The sequence below is a fragment of the Lasioglossum baleicum genome, chromosome 12 (genome assembly GCF_051020765.1).
Source record: "Lasioglossum baleicum chromosome 12, iyLasBale1, whole genome shotgun sequence".
NCBI lineage: Eukaryota > Metazoa > Arthropoda > Insecta > Hymenoptera > Halictidae > Lasioglossum > Lasioglossum baleicum.
Genome location: NC_134940.1, coordinates 11,884,294 through 11,902,257, shown reverse-complemented (window position 1 = coordinate 11,902,257; position 17,964 = coordinate 11,884,294). Strand labels below are relative to the sequence as shown.

At 38.3% G+C, this 17,964-nt stretch overlaps 2 protein-coding genes across 4 annotated transcripts in view; one reads left to right on the top strand and one right to left on the bottom strand.

Annotated features, from left to right (window-relative positions):
* Positions 1–210: 210 nt before the first annotated feature.
* Positions 211–6,815, bottom strand: LOC143214666 (caveolin-3). 3 transcript variants are annotated; one of them, XM_076435987.1, is made up of 4 exons: positions 6,547–6,671; positions 4,440–4,528; positions 2,647–2,826; positions 211–1,754 (listed from the first exon to the last, which is right to left on the bottom strand). In XM_076435987.1, exons 1-4 carry the CDS (start codon positions 6,587–6,589, stop codon positions 1,557–1,559), a joined length of 510 nt encoding a protein of 169 aa, XP_076292102.1. In that variant the 5' UTR covers positions 6,590–6,671; the 3' UTR covers positions 211–1,556. The 3 variants fall into 3 exon arrangements, with proteins under 3 accessions (XP_076292102.1, XP_076292100.1, XP_076292103.1); XM_076435988.1 differs by lacking the exon at positions 6,547–6,671 and adding an exon at positions 6,679–6,815 and having other exon boundaries at positions 213–1,754; XM_076435985.1 differs by lacking the exon at positions 6,547–6,671 and having other exon boundaries at positions 4,440–6,478.
* A 1,666-nt stretch (positions 6,816–8,481) lies between these two features.
* The window catches only part of Cerk (Ceramide kinase), a 42,521-nt gene continuing 33,038 nt past the window's right edge, over positions 8,482–17,964 (top strand). Inside the window, exons 1-2 of the mRNA XM_076435221.1 lie at positions 8,482–8,711; positions 9,945–10,536. Coding sequence (XP_076291336.1) covers positions 10,407–10,536 — 130 coding nt within the window. The 5' untranslated portion in view covers positions 8,482–8,711; positions 9,945–10,406. The remainder of the gene's footprint in view (positions 8,712–9,944; positions 10,537–17,964) is intronic.

Genomic DNA, 17,964 nt, shown 5'->3' with positions numbered 1-17,964 from the left:
TGATTCTGTTATTTACTTGTTTACGCTTTCGTGGAAGATTTCCTCGCGATTATGATTTATATGTAGATCATCCTGAGAAGTGGCGCGAAATTTGAATTAAATACGAAACGAATTCGTACGGAAACGAAACGAATTCGATTTACAATCTTGTACAACTTTGTGCAGAATCTTAAAATGTAAAAGATTAGCATTTTACTAAATCGATAAACACAATGGTGGAAGGGTCAAGAAAATTGAATGTTCACAAGGCACACAGTTTATTTACAAAATACCATAACGATAAATATACAGACATTCCTCCACTGATAACAGACACGAAGTAGTTCTAGACTAATTCTACAGTAATTAAGAATGGAATCGCGCAGCGAGTAATGAGAGAGGAAAAATGGCCTTCGTGCGACCAAGCAAATGTTATTATGGGATATCAAATCGAGATCGTTCTAAGTTTCGTACTACTCAATTATTAGGCTCAGGTGCTACAGTAGCACGTAATCGACGATGAACTATACCCTTTTCGCTGTTACCTTGTGCATATTTTCTCAGAGCTTACAATAAAATCGTGATTTTTATTTTAAAATCGCACGACTTTACTATTATGCGCACGTGTTATTTGTGGATTAGTTTACAAACATTGGAACACACGTACAAAATTCTGCTATGATTCTACCATAAATGAAATGGGATTGTTTAATGGCTTTAAACATTTAATTGGACCAGTACTGTTTTCATTTATTTTGTATCTTTTTAATGAGATTTGTAACTGTAACAGTTTTTCAATAATGGATGGTGAGACCATAAAAACTTTAATAAACAAATAAAAATAATTCTTGGGCCCATTTTTTTCTTATACCTAGACTGCGGATGTTTATGCAAATACATGTTTCGATATGTAAATATTATCTTGCATATTGCATATGTATTCTACCATGTGCATATGCACATATTACATATTTATTTTATATAACTTCACTATATTTTACTGCGATTTGTTTGACTCCAATATTTTATGCCGAAAATTTTAATAAAACTAAAGAGATTCGATTATTCTATTTTCTTAACATCCGAAAACAGTAAAATCATTAATTCACAATCTTTATTTTGTTTATGTAAATAGGTAGTTGAAGATTTTGATGAAGATGATAGCAATTTCAACAGCTCAGAATGTGTTGCAACAGAGATATGTAAGTTGCACAAAATTTAACGTTTGGAACGTCTGGAAAAATTACTAGCAATTTGTTACAACGTAAATTATGTTGTTAATTAAAACGTAACTGATAAATATTTCTTTGTATTAGTTCTGATTATATTTTTCGTGCATATTTGCATATTTTACGTGAATATCTGCATACGCTTTTTGCATATTTTACACGCATAAAGATCCGCAGTCTAATTATAACAATTCCTGATAATAATTACTACAGTGACAAGGGGCATGGAATGAGAATCATCGAATTAATGTTCCGATTTAAAATACTGCAGTGTTTCGATTATGTACAACATCCTCAGCCTAAAATGATCATTCGCAGACTGAAAAGGCACTCGGAAAATGAACGTGCTTACACAATCAGGAGATCGTCTTTGATGTGTGGACCATCCGGTATCTTCTGATTGAAGACACGAATATTGTGGAACAAGTAACCGATGGAGTCCATCACAGGTCGCACGATGGCTTGCGTCACCGCAGCGAGAAAATTTCTTGTGGCTGCGCAGGTGATTTTCCATACACGGAGGCAGGGGGCTACACACCATATGTGCTGCAAAGATCGATTCCTTGATTCCCATTCTTACCGCACACATTTTGTCAAGTCCTACTAGCTGTATCGATCAATTTTGCTGTTTACACAAAACTGAAAGCTACCTCGAAGAGAACATACACGCTTACAAATGATGATCTCCAACCCAGAAATTCAAAAATTATGAGATTGTTTATTACGCGATCTCTTTTTGCTGCCCATATTCGCTTTAAGAGGTTGACGAACAATTAATAGATGAACAATTGATAAATGTTTTTCCAGACGACAGTGCTCGTTAAAAGGAACAACTTTTGCCTGGAAACATAAACTTTGCAAGTTACACCGCAGAATCAAAAAATAGCCGAATTTTAAATAGAATTGGCCTCTCTGAAATGTATTTTTTAACCATTTCTACGAACGAGTTTCTGACACATAAACGCTGCCTATTGTAAAAGACTCATCAGTAGACTGCAGATTTTAATGCAAAATAAAAATTGTCTATCTGAATTGCAACAAACCAAAGTAAAATAAAAAGCTATTTTCTCTTCTAATATGTTTAATAGGCTGAAAATAATGCAAGAGTACTTGGAAATTCTTGTAATAGTTTTGCTGTTTTAAATTACACCTACTCATTTTTGTTATAAATGCATAAAATCCGCGATCTACTCATCAGTCTCCGCTAATGACGTCGCTCACCGACTGCGCTGTGCAACAATTGAAAAATTGAACGGTTCGCGTAATGATCCTAAAAGGTATAATTACGAAAGTATATTAAAAGAAAGTAACGGGGTCAAACGCGTCGCATGTACAGTCCACCCGACGAATCGAGGGTCTCAAAACAAACGCACCTGGACAACATCGATCCGGTTATGCTAGAAAGAGGAAACGAGAGTAGAAAAGATGGAGGGGTTACCTGAAATGCTAGGCAGGCGAAGGTGAAACCGAAACAGAGCGCAAGCAATGGCGCTATGAGGACGGAGAGCAAAACGTAACAGCATCCTCTGGACAACCGGAAGCAGTGGCCGCTGAGACGCCACGCGCACTCTGGACTGCGGATTCCTTCCGGTTCTCCGATTACGTCATCCCACATCACCTGTCATTTAGACATTGAAAAATTCATTGAACAATTTTCTGCGCACAGAACTTGGTGCTTACGGTGGTTGAAAGCCAAGAATAACTTCTAGATATTGAAACAATGGCGCCAATCATTTTCAGTTACATCTGTACCCCTCTGATTTTCTTCGTACATTTTTGAATATGGGAAATAAGCGACAGAAAATGAGAGATCTACATACACAATTAGGGATTTAGTGATCTTATAAAGTGAATAAGAAATTGTCAAACATGGGACAGTGGTTCAAATAATTTTTAGTTACGTCTCTATCCTTCCAATTTTCTTCATTCATTTTTGCACTCGTGAAATAAGTGACTAGAAAATGATCCACATGTAGAATCGTGGATTTAGTAACCGTATAAAACGAATAATAAATTGTCGAACATGGGACAGTGGTTTCATTTTCTTTATACATTGAACAAGTATAAATTGTGGATGTTGAGAGATTGGCACCGATCATTTTTAGTACATTTCTACCTGAAGAATATGAGGACATATAGCCAAAAAGAATAGCAAATAAATATCCCAGAAAACTGAATAACAAAGAATGAAAAAATGCAATGACACAGTACATCAGGAATGTCAAACCCGTCGACAAATAGTCTACAGCCCGACCAAAAACTTTGAAACTGTTGATGACAATTTATAGGTTTTACACTCCAAATTCACCTTTTTGCAAGTCAATTTCATCTTTCTGTAAATCAATTTCACCCGTTTTCAAATCAATTTCACCCTTCTGCAAAGTAATTTTACCCTTTTGCAAATCAAATTGAATTTTTTACAAATAAAGTATTTTTAAGTAAGTTTTCGTAAAAAAATCAGATCGAATGTAAATTAATTGTTGACTTGCAGAAGGAAGAATTTGGAGTGCAAAACCTGCAAAACTGGATTCAATCGAAATGCAATGTGATTCCGAATTGAAACAAAAATATATGGATGTTGTGATTCCACATTTCTATTTATAATGATTTATCTGTCGACCGATTTCCCAATACGTTATGTTCAATTAGGCGTATTTCAGCTATGTTCGGTAGCAGTGGTAGCACATACATATATGTGCGAATCACTATTTTCATTCAACGTTAAAAAATAATAAAACTGCGGAAAGGTCGAGATGTACAGATTAACGTGTACAATCAATTTCAATAATAATTACAGTTCAACAAATGTAACAAAATTTTGAAAATTTGATTACTGAAAAACATTGCCGAGTTTCGTCGAAACAAAAATGAAATAGTTTTATTCAAATAAACTTAAAAAAAAAACAACTATTGTACATATGTTATTTTGTATGTGTAACAGCAATGGTAATAAAACAAATGTGTTCCCTTTTTATTTCGAGTCTGCTGTTTTTTATTGCGGCCCTCGAATTAATTTGTAATACTTAATGAGGCCCTTGGTGGTAAAAGAGTTTGACATGCCTGCAGTACATGAACAAAGCTACAGTGCGAGATAGATTAAAATTAATAACGATGCTGAAGAGATTTGAAGATACAGTCAAAATAGAATTTCAAATAAAACTAAAAATCACGAAAATTGAATAACAGAGACTGAAATGACGCCACTGTGCCGGGTAGAGTTGACGAGCGTACCTGAAGATGCTGATTCAGGCTGTTGGGGTCCCTGTCCTCGAGATCTGCGTTGCTCTCGTCCCCATTGGAGGACTCGGGCTTCTCCATCCCTGGAAGTTTGAAATTCCCGCATTTCGGCAGGTTGAAACGGAACGCGTTCCGAACGCGCGCGAACATCCTCCCGCGAAGAGCGACAGCGAGTCGCGAACTAAGAACCCCATCGTTTCGCGATTGCGGAAACGTTCAACCTGCCCAGCGCTAACCCTGGCCGGGGATCCATAGCCGCTCGTTCATCGATCACACACCGGCTCGTCAATAATTGACGAGACTCTACTGCCGAACGGTGCCAATGTCTTGGGAACGGATTCAACGTCGAAGGACGGGGAAATGTACTTTCAGTTCTATCTTTCTCTTGCCCTTTGACGAAGCGAAAGCCGACGTGGTTGCACGAGTACTGGCTTTATTCTGGGAAGAAACCAGGAAAAACCGCGACGTAATTTTGCGGGTATCGATTATGTTCGCGTTTGCTGGGTAATTGGCGGCGCGAAGGTCCAGGCGATTAGGCTGCTTGGTATAGTTTGGTATACTTGTTGCGGCGACCAGTTGCTAATTGTGTCTCAACGATTTTCCGAGGAATTTCCTGGATTTTCTGATGAGTGATATTAATTTGTAAATTTATTTGAATGGGGTGCAGTTGGTTGAGATATTAAGGGGGGTAAAACTACCCCTGAGTTTACTTGAAACTGATTTAGTTGCTTCAGCGGCCTGTCGGGATTGGTATACTAACGATTTTTCGTGCTTCTTGCTAAATTTTTTGATGATTAATGAATTTTTTTTCTAAAACCCATCCCGAGGGATTATCGATCCCGATTGTCACGAAGATCGCAGTGGGACCATTAACGATGCACTGGAATGCACCCTCTTCCAGCTGGCCATTCTTTCGGACTCTTTATGTAAATTGTATAGGCACAAAGTTTTACATCGTTCCTCAAGTTGATTGATAATTTAGATACATTGGAGTGCGGCTTAACCAGCTATGTCGTTCAAAAGAGGACAGTTGTCATTCTTGGAAAGAGGCTTTTAAATTAAAGCTCATGCGAAGCGAAGTTCAAGAAAGTATACATTGTACTGCCATACTTCCGAGACATAGTTAGATGGTTGCGTGAAAAATTAATGATTCCCTCGAACGAAACACCTGTTACCCAGGTGGCAGAATGATGATCAGAAATAGAAACAGTGATTCGTGTCACGCAGAAAATGTGGCTCGATCACAACCCTTCATTTATTTGATGAACCCTACATCAGCTCACTCTTATCTGATCAGTGCTTAATTGATGTGTCCATCGATTAATTTATTTGACCGATCCTCATTTATTTTGTCAACCCTTAAAATTACAATTATGTACTTAAAAAATAATTCGATCTTTTTCTTTAGATTGCATAACGTTTTGATATTTGCATAAGGATAAATCCTCTAAATTAATATAACAAATCTAATTGACGTGTTACCTAGAAAATTTAGTGGATAATTTAATTAATGAAAGCGGGACTGCACAGTTATAGTTTGTTAGAAATTGCTTCTTCAATTCTTGCGAGATTCCACAAATAATAATAAAATTCAATTTACGGAAGTGAAGTACGGCAAAAATCGATTTTTAGACATGTATGATAGATTGTGTCACCTACATATGACTGACCTGGCAGTCAACGAGACAATAAGTATGAAGTGACATTACTATGTGTATAAGCAAACTGAACTTGTTTAAAATTGTTTTAACTCGTATAATTTCTAATAATTAATAATTCTAGAAACTATATCGAGGGCTCAATGAATAAATGTATAAATAAATATGAAGAATATTGTTGTCTTTTCATCTTCTATAAACAGAATTAAACAGAACACACCCAAAAAAAAAACAAAACATGATACAATTTCTATACTCAACATTTATTTAAAAAATATTCAACTCTATTATTCATCCTGGAACCAAAAGCTGAAACAAAGCCTACGGATAATAATATTTCAAACAATGCATCCCCGACACAACGGAAGATTAATTGGCAATCCGAGCCACCAGAAGCCGCCCTATAAATCGAACCGGTCGGTCAATTAATTAGCAGAACTCACAATAAAGCTCCTCGAAACGAAAACACCGGCCCTCGCGACTCATCGGTTAATTTCGCGTGGTTTTTCACGATTTGACTATGTTTTCAGGCGGCGAAAAAGCACGTTCACCCTCGCGGGGGTTTGTATACTCACTGGTCTCCCCGTTCGCTACTCGTGTTCCCCTTATTTTGCCTGCGTTTGTGCGTCCACACCGTTAATGGTTCACCGACTCCAGCCTCTGTCACGCTTTACTCGATGTTTGCCTGACAGTAGGTGCCGGCAGGTCGAGGATAATCTGCAAGCCGCCAGGTGGACACCGGTCAGCGCGACTGCGCAATCAACCCCCTTCAACCCTCTTCAACCCCTTTCGACCCCTGTCCATCCCCTGGAAAGCACGCGACTTCCTGGGTGCAACCACCCCCGACGAACCGAAAGTGAATGTCCCGATCGTTCGATCGCTGCTGATCGAAACTGAGGTCCACATACCGCAGATTGATTAATCATTAATTTATGAGGAGACTGTGTATTTTTATGCAGAATAGGCATTTCATATATTACTTGCAAAATACCGGGGGTGAATAGGAGTTTATTTACTTCATCAGTAGTTTTAGTGTGTCGGGAAGATTGGATTGATAGCTGTTGATTAATCTGCGGATTTTATGCATTCACGACAAACGAATGCAGGTAGCTGCAGATTAAATCTGTAGGGGTTTCAAAATAATGTAGGACTATCTCAATATGTTATTTTTAATTACTTTTAATTAATGAAAGTCCATATGCGTGGAATTAAAAAGCAATAAACGGATTGTAAGTATACATATAGATGAAAAGGACAGAGGAGACTGTGTTAAGTCATTTTTTCATTTGATTTGTTCATTTATTGGATAATAACTATTATGCTATAGCAGAGAGGGGACAAAATTTTTGTCTATCTTGTAACGTTATACTTGTGTCTGATTACTCTCGTTATTTAAAATATATCATAATGTATTCCTTCCTCGGTTTAAATATAGCGGGCGAATGTGGCGCCACTTGTGTCAAAATTGAGAAGCTCGGTTGAGGGTTCGTACAGCGCCAATTCATGTAGCGGCAAAACGCTCAAACTGTTAGCCAAATGTTACCGACAGGTGGTAATTTACCATCTATCGGTAATAATTGGCTAATAGTTTGAGCGTTTCGTCACTAACGTCAATTGGCGGTGTACGGACATTTGAACGGAGCAGATGATTCCTGCTGCAAGGTACATGGTCTCTTACGAGGAAAGCGGCAAGAATCATTCGTTCGTGTAATTATCAATATTCTAATTACTTGTATAGGTAATTAAGAGCCCAATTAACGTCTAGCTGACGCTTATAACTGCAGATGGCATCGCATGTCTCTCTGCCATCGTTATCACGAATCAAGATGAAGATAAATATCGAGTGAAGCTTAATACCAGAGATATTCGGAGCCAAAGTATACAGGGTGTCCTGATTAAGTGAGAACAGCAGGATATCTCGGAAGACGTTGTCGTTATCAAAAAAGTGTTCGTACAAAAGTGATTTGGTATGACGGGCTACATTACGTAGTATTAATTGTTTTCTTGTGGGTGGAGTAGTGGAGGAGATCTGAAGGTCAATCTACTTTTCTTAAAAAGAATATTATGCTTTTTCTTCAAAAAATAATATCTGATACTGAGAGAAATCTAAAAAGGTGCTATATGATATTATTCTGAGTTGGTTAAAGGTAAATCGTTAGCTCACGTTGTGCATCGACCGACGACCGATAGCTAACAACCGCTGCTGAGTGGCGTCGAATGCCACGAGTGCCATTATGTAATATTGATTCAGAACGAATTAAAAATATTTTTAAATATTATGCGACGATAAGATTCATCATTAATCATCCTATATTTTCGATATGTGAACGTGTCAATAATTTACAAAACTTCACTCTTAGTGTCTGTAATATAGGAACGTAATTGTGCTATAGGTTCTTAGTTTTTGATCATTGTTCTAGGTTCCAGATGCATACATGCAAGTGAGCTGTGCAGATGCAGTGTTCGCTGCATGTCGAAATGGAAAGTCGACGACCTTTTTACGCTTGAAGAAACGTCTTGGCTGAGAGCGTTTGAACATATTGATTCAAATTAATTATACAGCGAGCTGGAGGAAATCGTTCTGCCTTCTCTCGGGTGCAATTTCAATGTAAGGAACCTTGTTATGCTAATAATCTCTCCTTTATGACTAATTAGAGGCAGGCACCATTGAAGACGTACGGTATTAAGGCTCGTTAAGAAGCAATTAGCATAGGAACTTAATATTATGTACTCGTTTATTCTTGTGAAATTTTTGAGCACTTTATCGTGGATCTTCGACTGCAATACTGACATATACCTGGACAACAAATATTCTAAGAAATCTTTTAAACGAACATCCCACCATCTTCAATAAGAAAAGCAATCCCATATGAAACATTTATAGGGGACACTCTAATAACATGTTCGCTGTTTAAAATTTTATCATTTCCATCATAAATGCATAAAATTCGTCCACCAATTTTCTTCTTTTACAAATTCGTTTTAAAAGTCCTATGTTTCGTTTACGAGGCGTAATTTGCATTATTCGGCAGCAGTTGTATGCAAATTACGCTGACGAGGGGGATAGCGCCCTAGATCGATCTTTTGTCTAGCGTTTTTGTCTACAGAAAAACCCCGTGTTTGTATTATCGAGAAATGAGAAGGCGAATCCATCGAAAAACACCATTTATGCAATTCATAACAATTTACTTCTCATTTACATGTTGTGCATGCGGGATTATATTTTTATAAAGTGGTGTCAATACAATATTTTCGAGTTTTCTTGGTCTACCCCGACGTGGTAATAAATTCAGTATTTTAAACTCTGCATTCTCATCCATTGATATCTTATAAAAAATTTTATATGGTTCATTTCTCAATAATCGCATCCGGCATATTTTTAACCAACTTATTGTTTCTCCGTTAGAATTCTTTACCCTTTTAAAAATTGCATCCCCCAAAAATCTTGTTGATATGAAATCCTCTTGTTTCATTTCATTTAAAATAAAGTGATTACCTCTCCGGCACTTCGTGATAACATTATAATAATCTAACGGGACAAACAGTAAATTATTTTTCTTTAATGACATTTCTACGACGCCAAAATCTCTGTCATTCGGTAAAACAGAGCTACTACCTTAACATCAAACAACCGACAAATGGACTTAGGCAACTTTCAGAATAAAACTTTGTATCATTCTATTAAACAGCTAATTTCCTTTTTACAAAATCATTGTGATATTAAATATATCAGTTATTATATCAAATGTAAATATTAAAATTGCCAGTTTGATTTTTCCCGAGAATGGACTTAGGCCACTTTCAAAATAAACGGCTCATATAATTGATTTCCATTTTGTAGGAAGTTCTGTAGAAAGGGGGAAACACGTTGGACCGGAAATGATCCCGGCCGCAGTGGAATAAGCCGGCTAGCCAGACCCTTCCTTGTCAGACAGTGGAAGTCGTCTGTGGCTGTGACCAAGTTCTCCAGTTTGTCAGTGGCCCTCTACCACTGGCTTCACGAACCAGCACAGAGGAAAGCCGAGTGTCGACGGTGTGGCACGAGTCCGGATCGAGTCGATCGTTCACCACAGTCGTGCTCGAGCCGTGGAGCGGGCAACGTCCTCGGCAGTGATTCCTCGAGAGTGTACGTTCCAACGCGTTCAGTGTTTTCCCTCCGTTTATCCGATTTTCCCGGGGTGTCAACAGCCACAGAAAAGTTTCGAAACAAAGTGTCGTCTAACCGATCGATGATTCGAGCAATGGCTTGTCAGAGGCCTGGCCGTTAAGTCCTGCGTCCTGATCGACACCACCGGTTCACAGGATGATGCAGGAGATCACCGACCAGTCGTCCAGGACTGTTCTCCTGAACACGTTCGTCGTTAAGAAGAAACGGTGCAGAGTCTACTTTCATCGTGGCACGCTCATCTGGGAGACGGAGAAACCGCCGTACAGTGAGTCTATTTTTCCGCCTTTCACAACACTGTATTAATCTTACGAGCACGGCGGAATCTCGATTATACGAACGTGTCCGTTCGAATACTCGAACAACTACGTGGTTGTTACGCTAGACTCGATGTTTACAAACCCATGCACTCGAGGCTGTTTCAACTCCAAAAATATTTTTTCACCTAACAGTCGTTTCCATTGAACATGATTTATTATTACTAGACTGTGAATTTTAGACAGAATGAATAGGCTTAATACGAAATTGTGTCGGCTTCGGAGGAGTTTCAGGATGTTATATTATTTTTGGACTTTTAGGGCGATTAACACTGGAACCACCGAGCCCTAAACGAGGCTGATAACTTTGTAATAATATAACAGGACGGAATTGATCAAATTTATTCTTTTTTTTTTTAAACTAAATATAATACACAATTGTCAAGAAAATATTTCTTTAACTTCACGAATTGTAAAAGAAAATATGGGCTCGGTAGCTGTAGTGTCAAAAGAGAAAATACAGATTCATATTTATTTATTACTATCAATTTTTATTTATTACTATCACTCTGCCACACTTAAATTTTTGGCAACTTGGCTTCTGCTGATGTAAATATCGTTTTGAATAATGGTATGACAATGTTCAGAGTAGCCATTCGAAGTTCAATTAAGTGTTCATTTGTACGATAACTAGTGTAGCCAGTGGATCGTTTTGGATTGTTCTGTTTCAATTCGATACTAGAAACTTCAGATGTTCGAATGTTGGGATACTGAAGACTTGAATCGTTCGAATAATAGAGATGCTGTACCCTCTCGAGTTCAGTTTGAGTGGTTGGCTATGCTCTGACACACAGATGATCGATCATGAAGGATAATAGCCGCGAGAACGCGACGCTAGGCATCAATCGCTGATCTGAGACAAAGGAGACGCTGCGGGGTTGCGTCGGGACACAGAGATGTCCTGCGACGGGCTTTGTTTTCAGGAGGGTGCGTTTGGAAATAAATGAACTAAAGTCATGGGGTTATAAAAACTCGGCGAGGGTTTTTTCCTTTGGGAGACTGTTTTGGATTTTTATTGGGAGGATGCTAAGGGAATTTTAGTCTGTTTGTAATGGTGCAGAGGGTCTTTGAGATCGCAGGAATTTTTGGTGGTTGTTGAAATTGGTTGTTTATTGTTCTTTCGACGACAGAACGCTTTTTGTAATAACATAGAGGATCTTCGAGATCGCAGGAATTTTTGGTTTAAACTAAGATCAGGTTTCTGCTTGGAAAATTGTGTGTGAAACATTTTGTCCACCCTTGGGACGCTGTTTTAAATTTTTGACCCTATTTGCTATGACGCAATGGGTCTTCGGGACTACAGGAATTACTAGAATTTAAAGCTACTGTATCCTTAATTTATTCGACTATTTTCTAGTTTATTCCTTTAGATAGTTTGGTAAGCTCTTCAGGTCACATCAACTGAGGATTTCTCGGTGAAAGTAACAAATTGGGCACACTATCTCATAGCACAAGAAATACTTGTCACAAGCGGATGTATAACAAAAATGAGAGAGATTTAAAACAGTAGAAATATTAATCATATAATTATCCATTGATATGAATAATAATAATATATGTTTCTTGTGTGTGTGCAGAAAAATCCACAAAGTATTTATCATTTTGAAATCGTTACAAAAGAGAAAGATTACAAATTTTAACGAAGAAAATCAGCCTCGGAGCTTTGAACATGTTATTCGTCGCGCAGTAATTAAGTTTTTATTGCCCCTGTGCGATTTATGGTTGCTAGCTAAAGGTGAATTAGCGGCGGTTTTCCCATTTATCCTTCTCTCCTCGGAGCTGGTCGCTACAAAACGACATAAAAACGTTTCTCAGTGTCCTCCGATGCGATTATCGCGGAGGATGTTGGATATCGGGTCGCCACGAGGAAATTGCACGGTTCCGTCACGGAATCATTGCCAGAAGCCTCGACAATTTTTCCGGAAGTTATTACGTCACCTGGAGACTGCATCTCGTACTCTTTCGCCATGATCCACGAGACCTAATCCGCCAATTTTCCGATTTAACAGCCTTTCTATGTTTTCACTAGTCCACTCCGGTCTTTCTTCGAAGACCTCTAAATCACAGACAGACGTGTCTGAGAACATCTAAAAAATTTTTCGACGATTGAATTTATCATTGATAAGCATCTTAAGAATTGATCTACGATTTTTCGAGTCGTTTTATTTAGCTTCAAAGGAGACATACACCGTCAACCATTTTTGTTTCATTAAACAGCTACAAAAATCCCACATCAATTTTTAACATCTCGTTATACAGAGGAAGCTTCAATCTTCAATTCCGTGGAAAATTCAGTAAGAAAATGTTTTGAACCTTCTACGGGCGCTTGAATTTGCAGTACATTTGAGGCAAAAGGTTTTCGCATTTCCACCTGCTATACCACGAAAAAAAAGTGAAAATACGAGAATTACGATTAGATGGATAGCGAAAGCAGAAGCTTCAAGCTTTAAAATCAGTCCTGGCTCATTAGCATATGATTGTTTTTCACAAAGTTATAACTAGACAGCGGATTTTATGCATTTATAACGAAACGGGCACGTACATTTTCAAGAAGGGGACATGTTAAAAATATTTAAGGACATCAATGTATTAGTTTCAGCTTAATAGGATAATTAAAAGAAGAATACAATTTTTATTTGGCTCTTGTTTCCTGCAATCGACACGGACATTTTTTATTTTGCATAAAGATCCGCAGTCTAGTTGTAACAATTTAAGTGCTCAGAATATTTCAAGAAATCGAAAATCTTTAGGATAAAACAAAAGACATTCTACTCTTTTGAACTGTTTTGAGGCATTCTGAGAAATAGCAGTGGAGTAGAATAGCCAAAATTAGGAGGACTGGTTGAAGATAGCAGGTGAACTATAGTTAGCTAACTAGATTCGTGCAACTATTTGTCCTGTCAGCTCGTATTTACCTGGCGCGAAAATATTCTCGTTGACGGAAGGCGACGCGTTAAAGCGCTATTTATACGCGGGAATCCGTTCGTTTTTTTAGAAAAAGTTGAGAAAAAGAATTGTGCCGTGTTCGGAACGGGGGACGACTCGGTTAGGGTTATTTTCGAAGGAGTTCACCGCGAATCGTGTTACCAACAGGCTGAAACTTTCCCGCCGGAAAATATCAGGTCTCCTTCGACAAGGACTCTTCTCCTTTTTACCGGGGTGACGATCAATCCGTTTAGCTTCTATTCTAGCGAAATGAAGTTAGAATCGAGTTACCCGAGCAATCGAGCCTTCATTATCCCGTGGAGATTAAATACTTTCGGCTTTGAACACTCTTTAGCGATCTGAAGACTGCGGAGATGAGCGAGCAACCGGTTTTTTTTTAAGAAACTAGGTCGCCAAACCGAAATTCTACAACTGCCCACGGTATACGTGCTTTCAATATTTGGAACGTGTTGTAAATATAAAACAATTTACATATTCAATATTATTGGAAATGGGCGTTCATTGTGCTGTTAACTTATTGATAATCCAACAAATATTGTATATTTCGTTGCGAATGTTATTCTGTTGCTGGTGCAATTTGGATTGTGATTCATTACCATTTACACTATTCTTTAGAAAGTTAAACACACTCTACTGATAAAATCATTTTTTCTTGAACGAGCACGCGTATCCAAAATCTGAAGCTTATTACTACATAGACTGCGGATCTTCATGCAAACTAAAAATGTTTTGCATTGATCGTGGAAAGCAGGAATAATATAAAAATTGATTTCATCCCTTAACGACTTTGTTATATTAAAAGCAACGTTATGACATTTTTGAATTTTTAAAATCTTTTACCGTTTTAGATTTCGCCCAATCAATTTCTTCATAAATGCACAAAGATCCGTAGTCTACCTATTGTACATTGAAAATAAAAATTGTACGGCAGTGACGTTGCTCTAAATATATATTTTTAGCAATAATGTTCATACAATTGTCAATCTATTTGCACAATTAAAAGAATATTGAACGAACGGTGCTTTTATTTATTAAGAAAATAAATTCACTTTCATAGTGGGACATGTACATATGTATTTAATTTTATCGATTCCCCTTAGGGTTACAATTCTTACAACACCTGCTCCTTTCTCCGCCTAACATCTTCACGCCGCTGTTACCCTAACCTTATCATAGTGGGACATGTCCTGTTCAAAATCCAGAGGATATTATAAATTGAAAGTAAAAATTAGCAAGCAGCGGCGGTGTCCCAAATTTTTTAACAGCAGTGTGTAATCAATTAGCAATCTACTTACACAATTTTTCCTATTAAATCATTTCTAGAGATAGTAAAACACTCCCTTTTGGTGTCAGAATGGTTCAATTATGCCTGGCCAGGAGTCCAAGGATCTTAGTCTTATCGAAACAGAAGAAAATTCGGCCGGATTTGTTTTTAGGACGTTGAGCAACGTTTGGAACTGGTTCGGAGCGGTCCAGGACCGTCGAATCATGGACCAGAATGGGCTCCGAAAATCGCGGTCGTGGAATTTATTTTTGTTGCCAGTGTCGCCTCAGTTTCGAGGTGTCGTCGAGACGATCCATCGCGAATGGCCTCGTTATTATATTCGATCCAGTTGTGCGCGTCGATCGTCGACAAACAATTTTGAAAACATCGCGGTGTTATTGTTTATCAGCACTGACAAACTGTTTATTGCAACTTCGCCATTACTGGAGTTTATCGGATGGATCTTGGCAGGTTAATCTTGTCGATCGCCATTCGTCTTCGAGAAGTATGATCGACGACAACGATCTGTAAGTCTTTTTGCGAAATTCAAATTCTGGAACACTGCACACGAGTTCAGATGTTGAACTGTTACGTCCCGGAGTCTGACTTTCGCGAAAACTATCGTTCCGCGACCCATTCCCCTTACTGGACGCTCTCAAATGCGATACAACCTTTTTGTCCACGCGGCACGTTACGTCCGACGTCTGACTGGGAACCACGACTTTCGCGAACATGCGTATTCTACTTAACGCTTACAGTAGATTCGCCCCAAAGCGGCGGACGAGAACAGAGATAACTGAGACGGCACGAATCTTCGCAGGGAAATATCTAGCAACTTATCGGACAGTTGAGTATAGCGATCGGTGAAGACAGGCAGGCTTCCTTTATGCGAGCTGCTTCCGTTGCTCGCTGACGGCTGCAGTCGAATCAGGCTGGATCGTCGTAGGAAGGACGATGATCCTCACTCGTCCTGGGAAGATCACGTCGTCGGTGATCCTCGGTTGGCGGGAGATACCCCGCTGTTGTCCTCCGTCTCGCGTTCGTTGACGCGCACGAGCTTTCGTAATTGATAGCGACGAACGCGAATTGAATAGGAGAGTATTGCAAGCGCGAGGATGTAGGGAGAAGAACTAAGCGAGACTCACTTATTAAATTAATAACTGGGAATATATTTGTAACGTATGAAATGAAATTATAATGAACTAGAAGCGCGTGTTATAGCAGGACCGCTCAAAGGCGGATGAGAGCGAGGACTCGTCGGAGTCTGGACCGGGACATCCAGGAGGCGGCGAGCCTCGCTGGAGTCTTGAACGAACGTATCAGACTGGCTGTCCGAATTGAATTGAACTAACTGAACTCTTTTTAGGATCGTGAGGTCGAATACATAGGTGTCTTATTTTCTACCGGATGTCTCGTTAGACATAACGCTATGGATGTTATGAGAAGCGCGCGATTAATGATTACGGTGAATGCTACGTGATACTGCTACGGGGAATACATTAAGATATGATTATTATACAAGGGTTAAGATAAGAATGGGTATATGGTATGAGGTGAGAATCGGATCTGATGAACGGAGCGAAATATGACTACTTATAACTAATCAATATTCTTAATAATTACGGTTACAATATCCTACTCTTATTGGCTATGCTTATAACCTATGGCAACACGTCGGCAGACGTGACAGAACAATTGTTAAAAATAATATATTTAATATTGGTCCATATGACTTGGATTTTTTGAGAAGTTACAACGTGAGAAATTTTTTTTTTAAATTGCAATCGATCAGAATTGTGATTTGTATAAATCTTCAGTATTTTACTATTATTAGTATTTTCTCTGTAAGTCCGACCAATTGCAATTTTTTCAAACAAATTTGTTACACGTCACGTAGTAAATTAATCGTTCTAACTTCTGAAAGAAATCCAAGTGCTATGGTCCAATATTGAAAAAGTGTGCCATAATCAGCTCGTTTAACTTCAAGTACTCCCTAATTTGCAAAAACTCGACTTTTTTTTATCGCCGACGCGCCTATCACAGTCGCAAACTCGAGGGGACGCATTATTATCGAATTTCGTAGATAAACATCGTCAATTCGGGTTCAGTTATCGTTATCAGGTGAGAATGTCACCGTTGTTGGATAAACGAGGCCGAGTAAACACAGAAACATAGTTCGATCGTCTAGAATGCAGTCGATGCAGCTAATGCACCGGAAGCCATTTTTCTTCTATATTCTGGTTGCTATTAACATTCAGCCATAGATACACTCTCATTATTCCGCACCATTTCTCGTTTACATATTTTTCAATACATTCCTCCGAGGTCAGTGTTGATTTCAATACTAACAACAATTTACTTGCATAGTTCTTGCGAAATAGTTCATAAAAAAGTATATTTGCAAGATAGTACGCAGCAGACGTACAAGCCCATACACTTTGAAGTCGTGACCACCAAAACTGATTAATATTCATGATTATTGTATCCTCGTTCAAGTTAGAAACATGCTAAGCCTCGTGACTGGGCATATTATTTGTCCAGTCATTTGTTCGTTTATCTTTTGCAAGACAATGTCTATGTTCGTGCAAAACTTTCTGCGAAGTAACTGTTTTAAAAACGCTAGCAAATAATTCTTTTGGTTGAAGATTATTGAGATTGCAAAGGTAACATATAAAGAATAACAATTGCTAAAAGTGCATTCTTGTTATTTTTGTAAAGTGTTAAATGATTTAAACGAAGAAAACATTTTTGTTTTGCAATTTGAACGCTTGGGAAATATTTTTCTATTGCTTTTGTAGTCTTTGTAGATTCAATACTAATAGACTTATGCAAGAAATTAGGAATTGTAGACTCCGCAATGTCCCTTAATTGCTATTTAATGCATTTAACTCGGAAATCCATTACGAATCGACTTTCCGAACGACTGTCCGCCGTAGTTTCCAAGATGGCGACCATACTACGGCCATTGAAACCTGCATCTTAACTCACGATTCACTTCCGCGACATTATACAAGCAATTAGATAAATCCTTTAAACACATATTTCCCAGTATTCCCGATTTTTCGAACAACGAACTCCCAAACTACATTTTTATTCTATCTAACCTATATTTTATATCGTGTCTGACCCGCGATGAATTTTCTGAACAGATTCTGATCAAAATGTATGT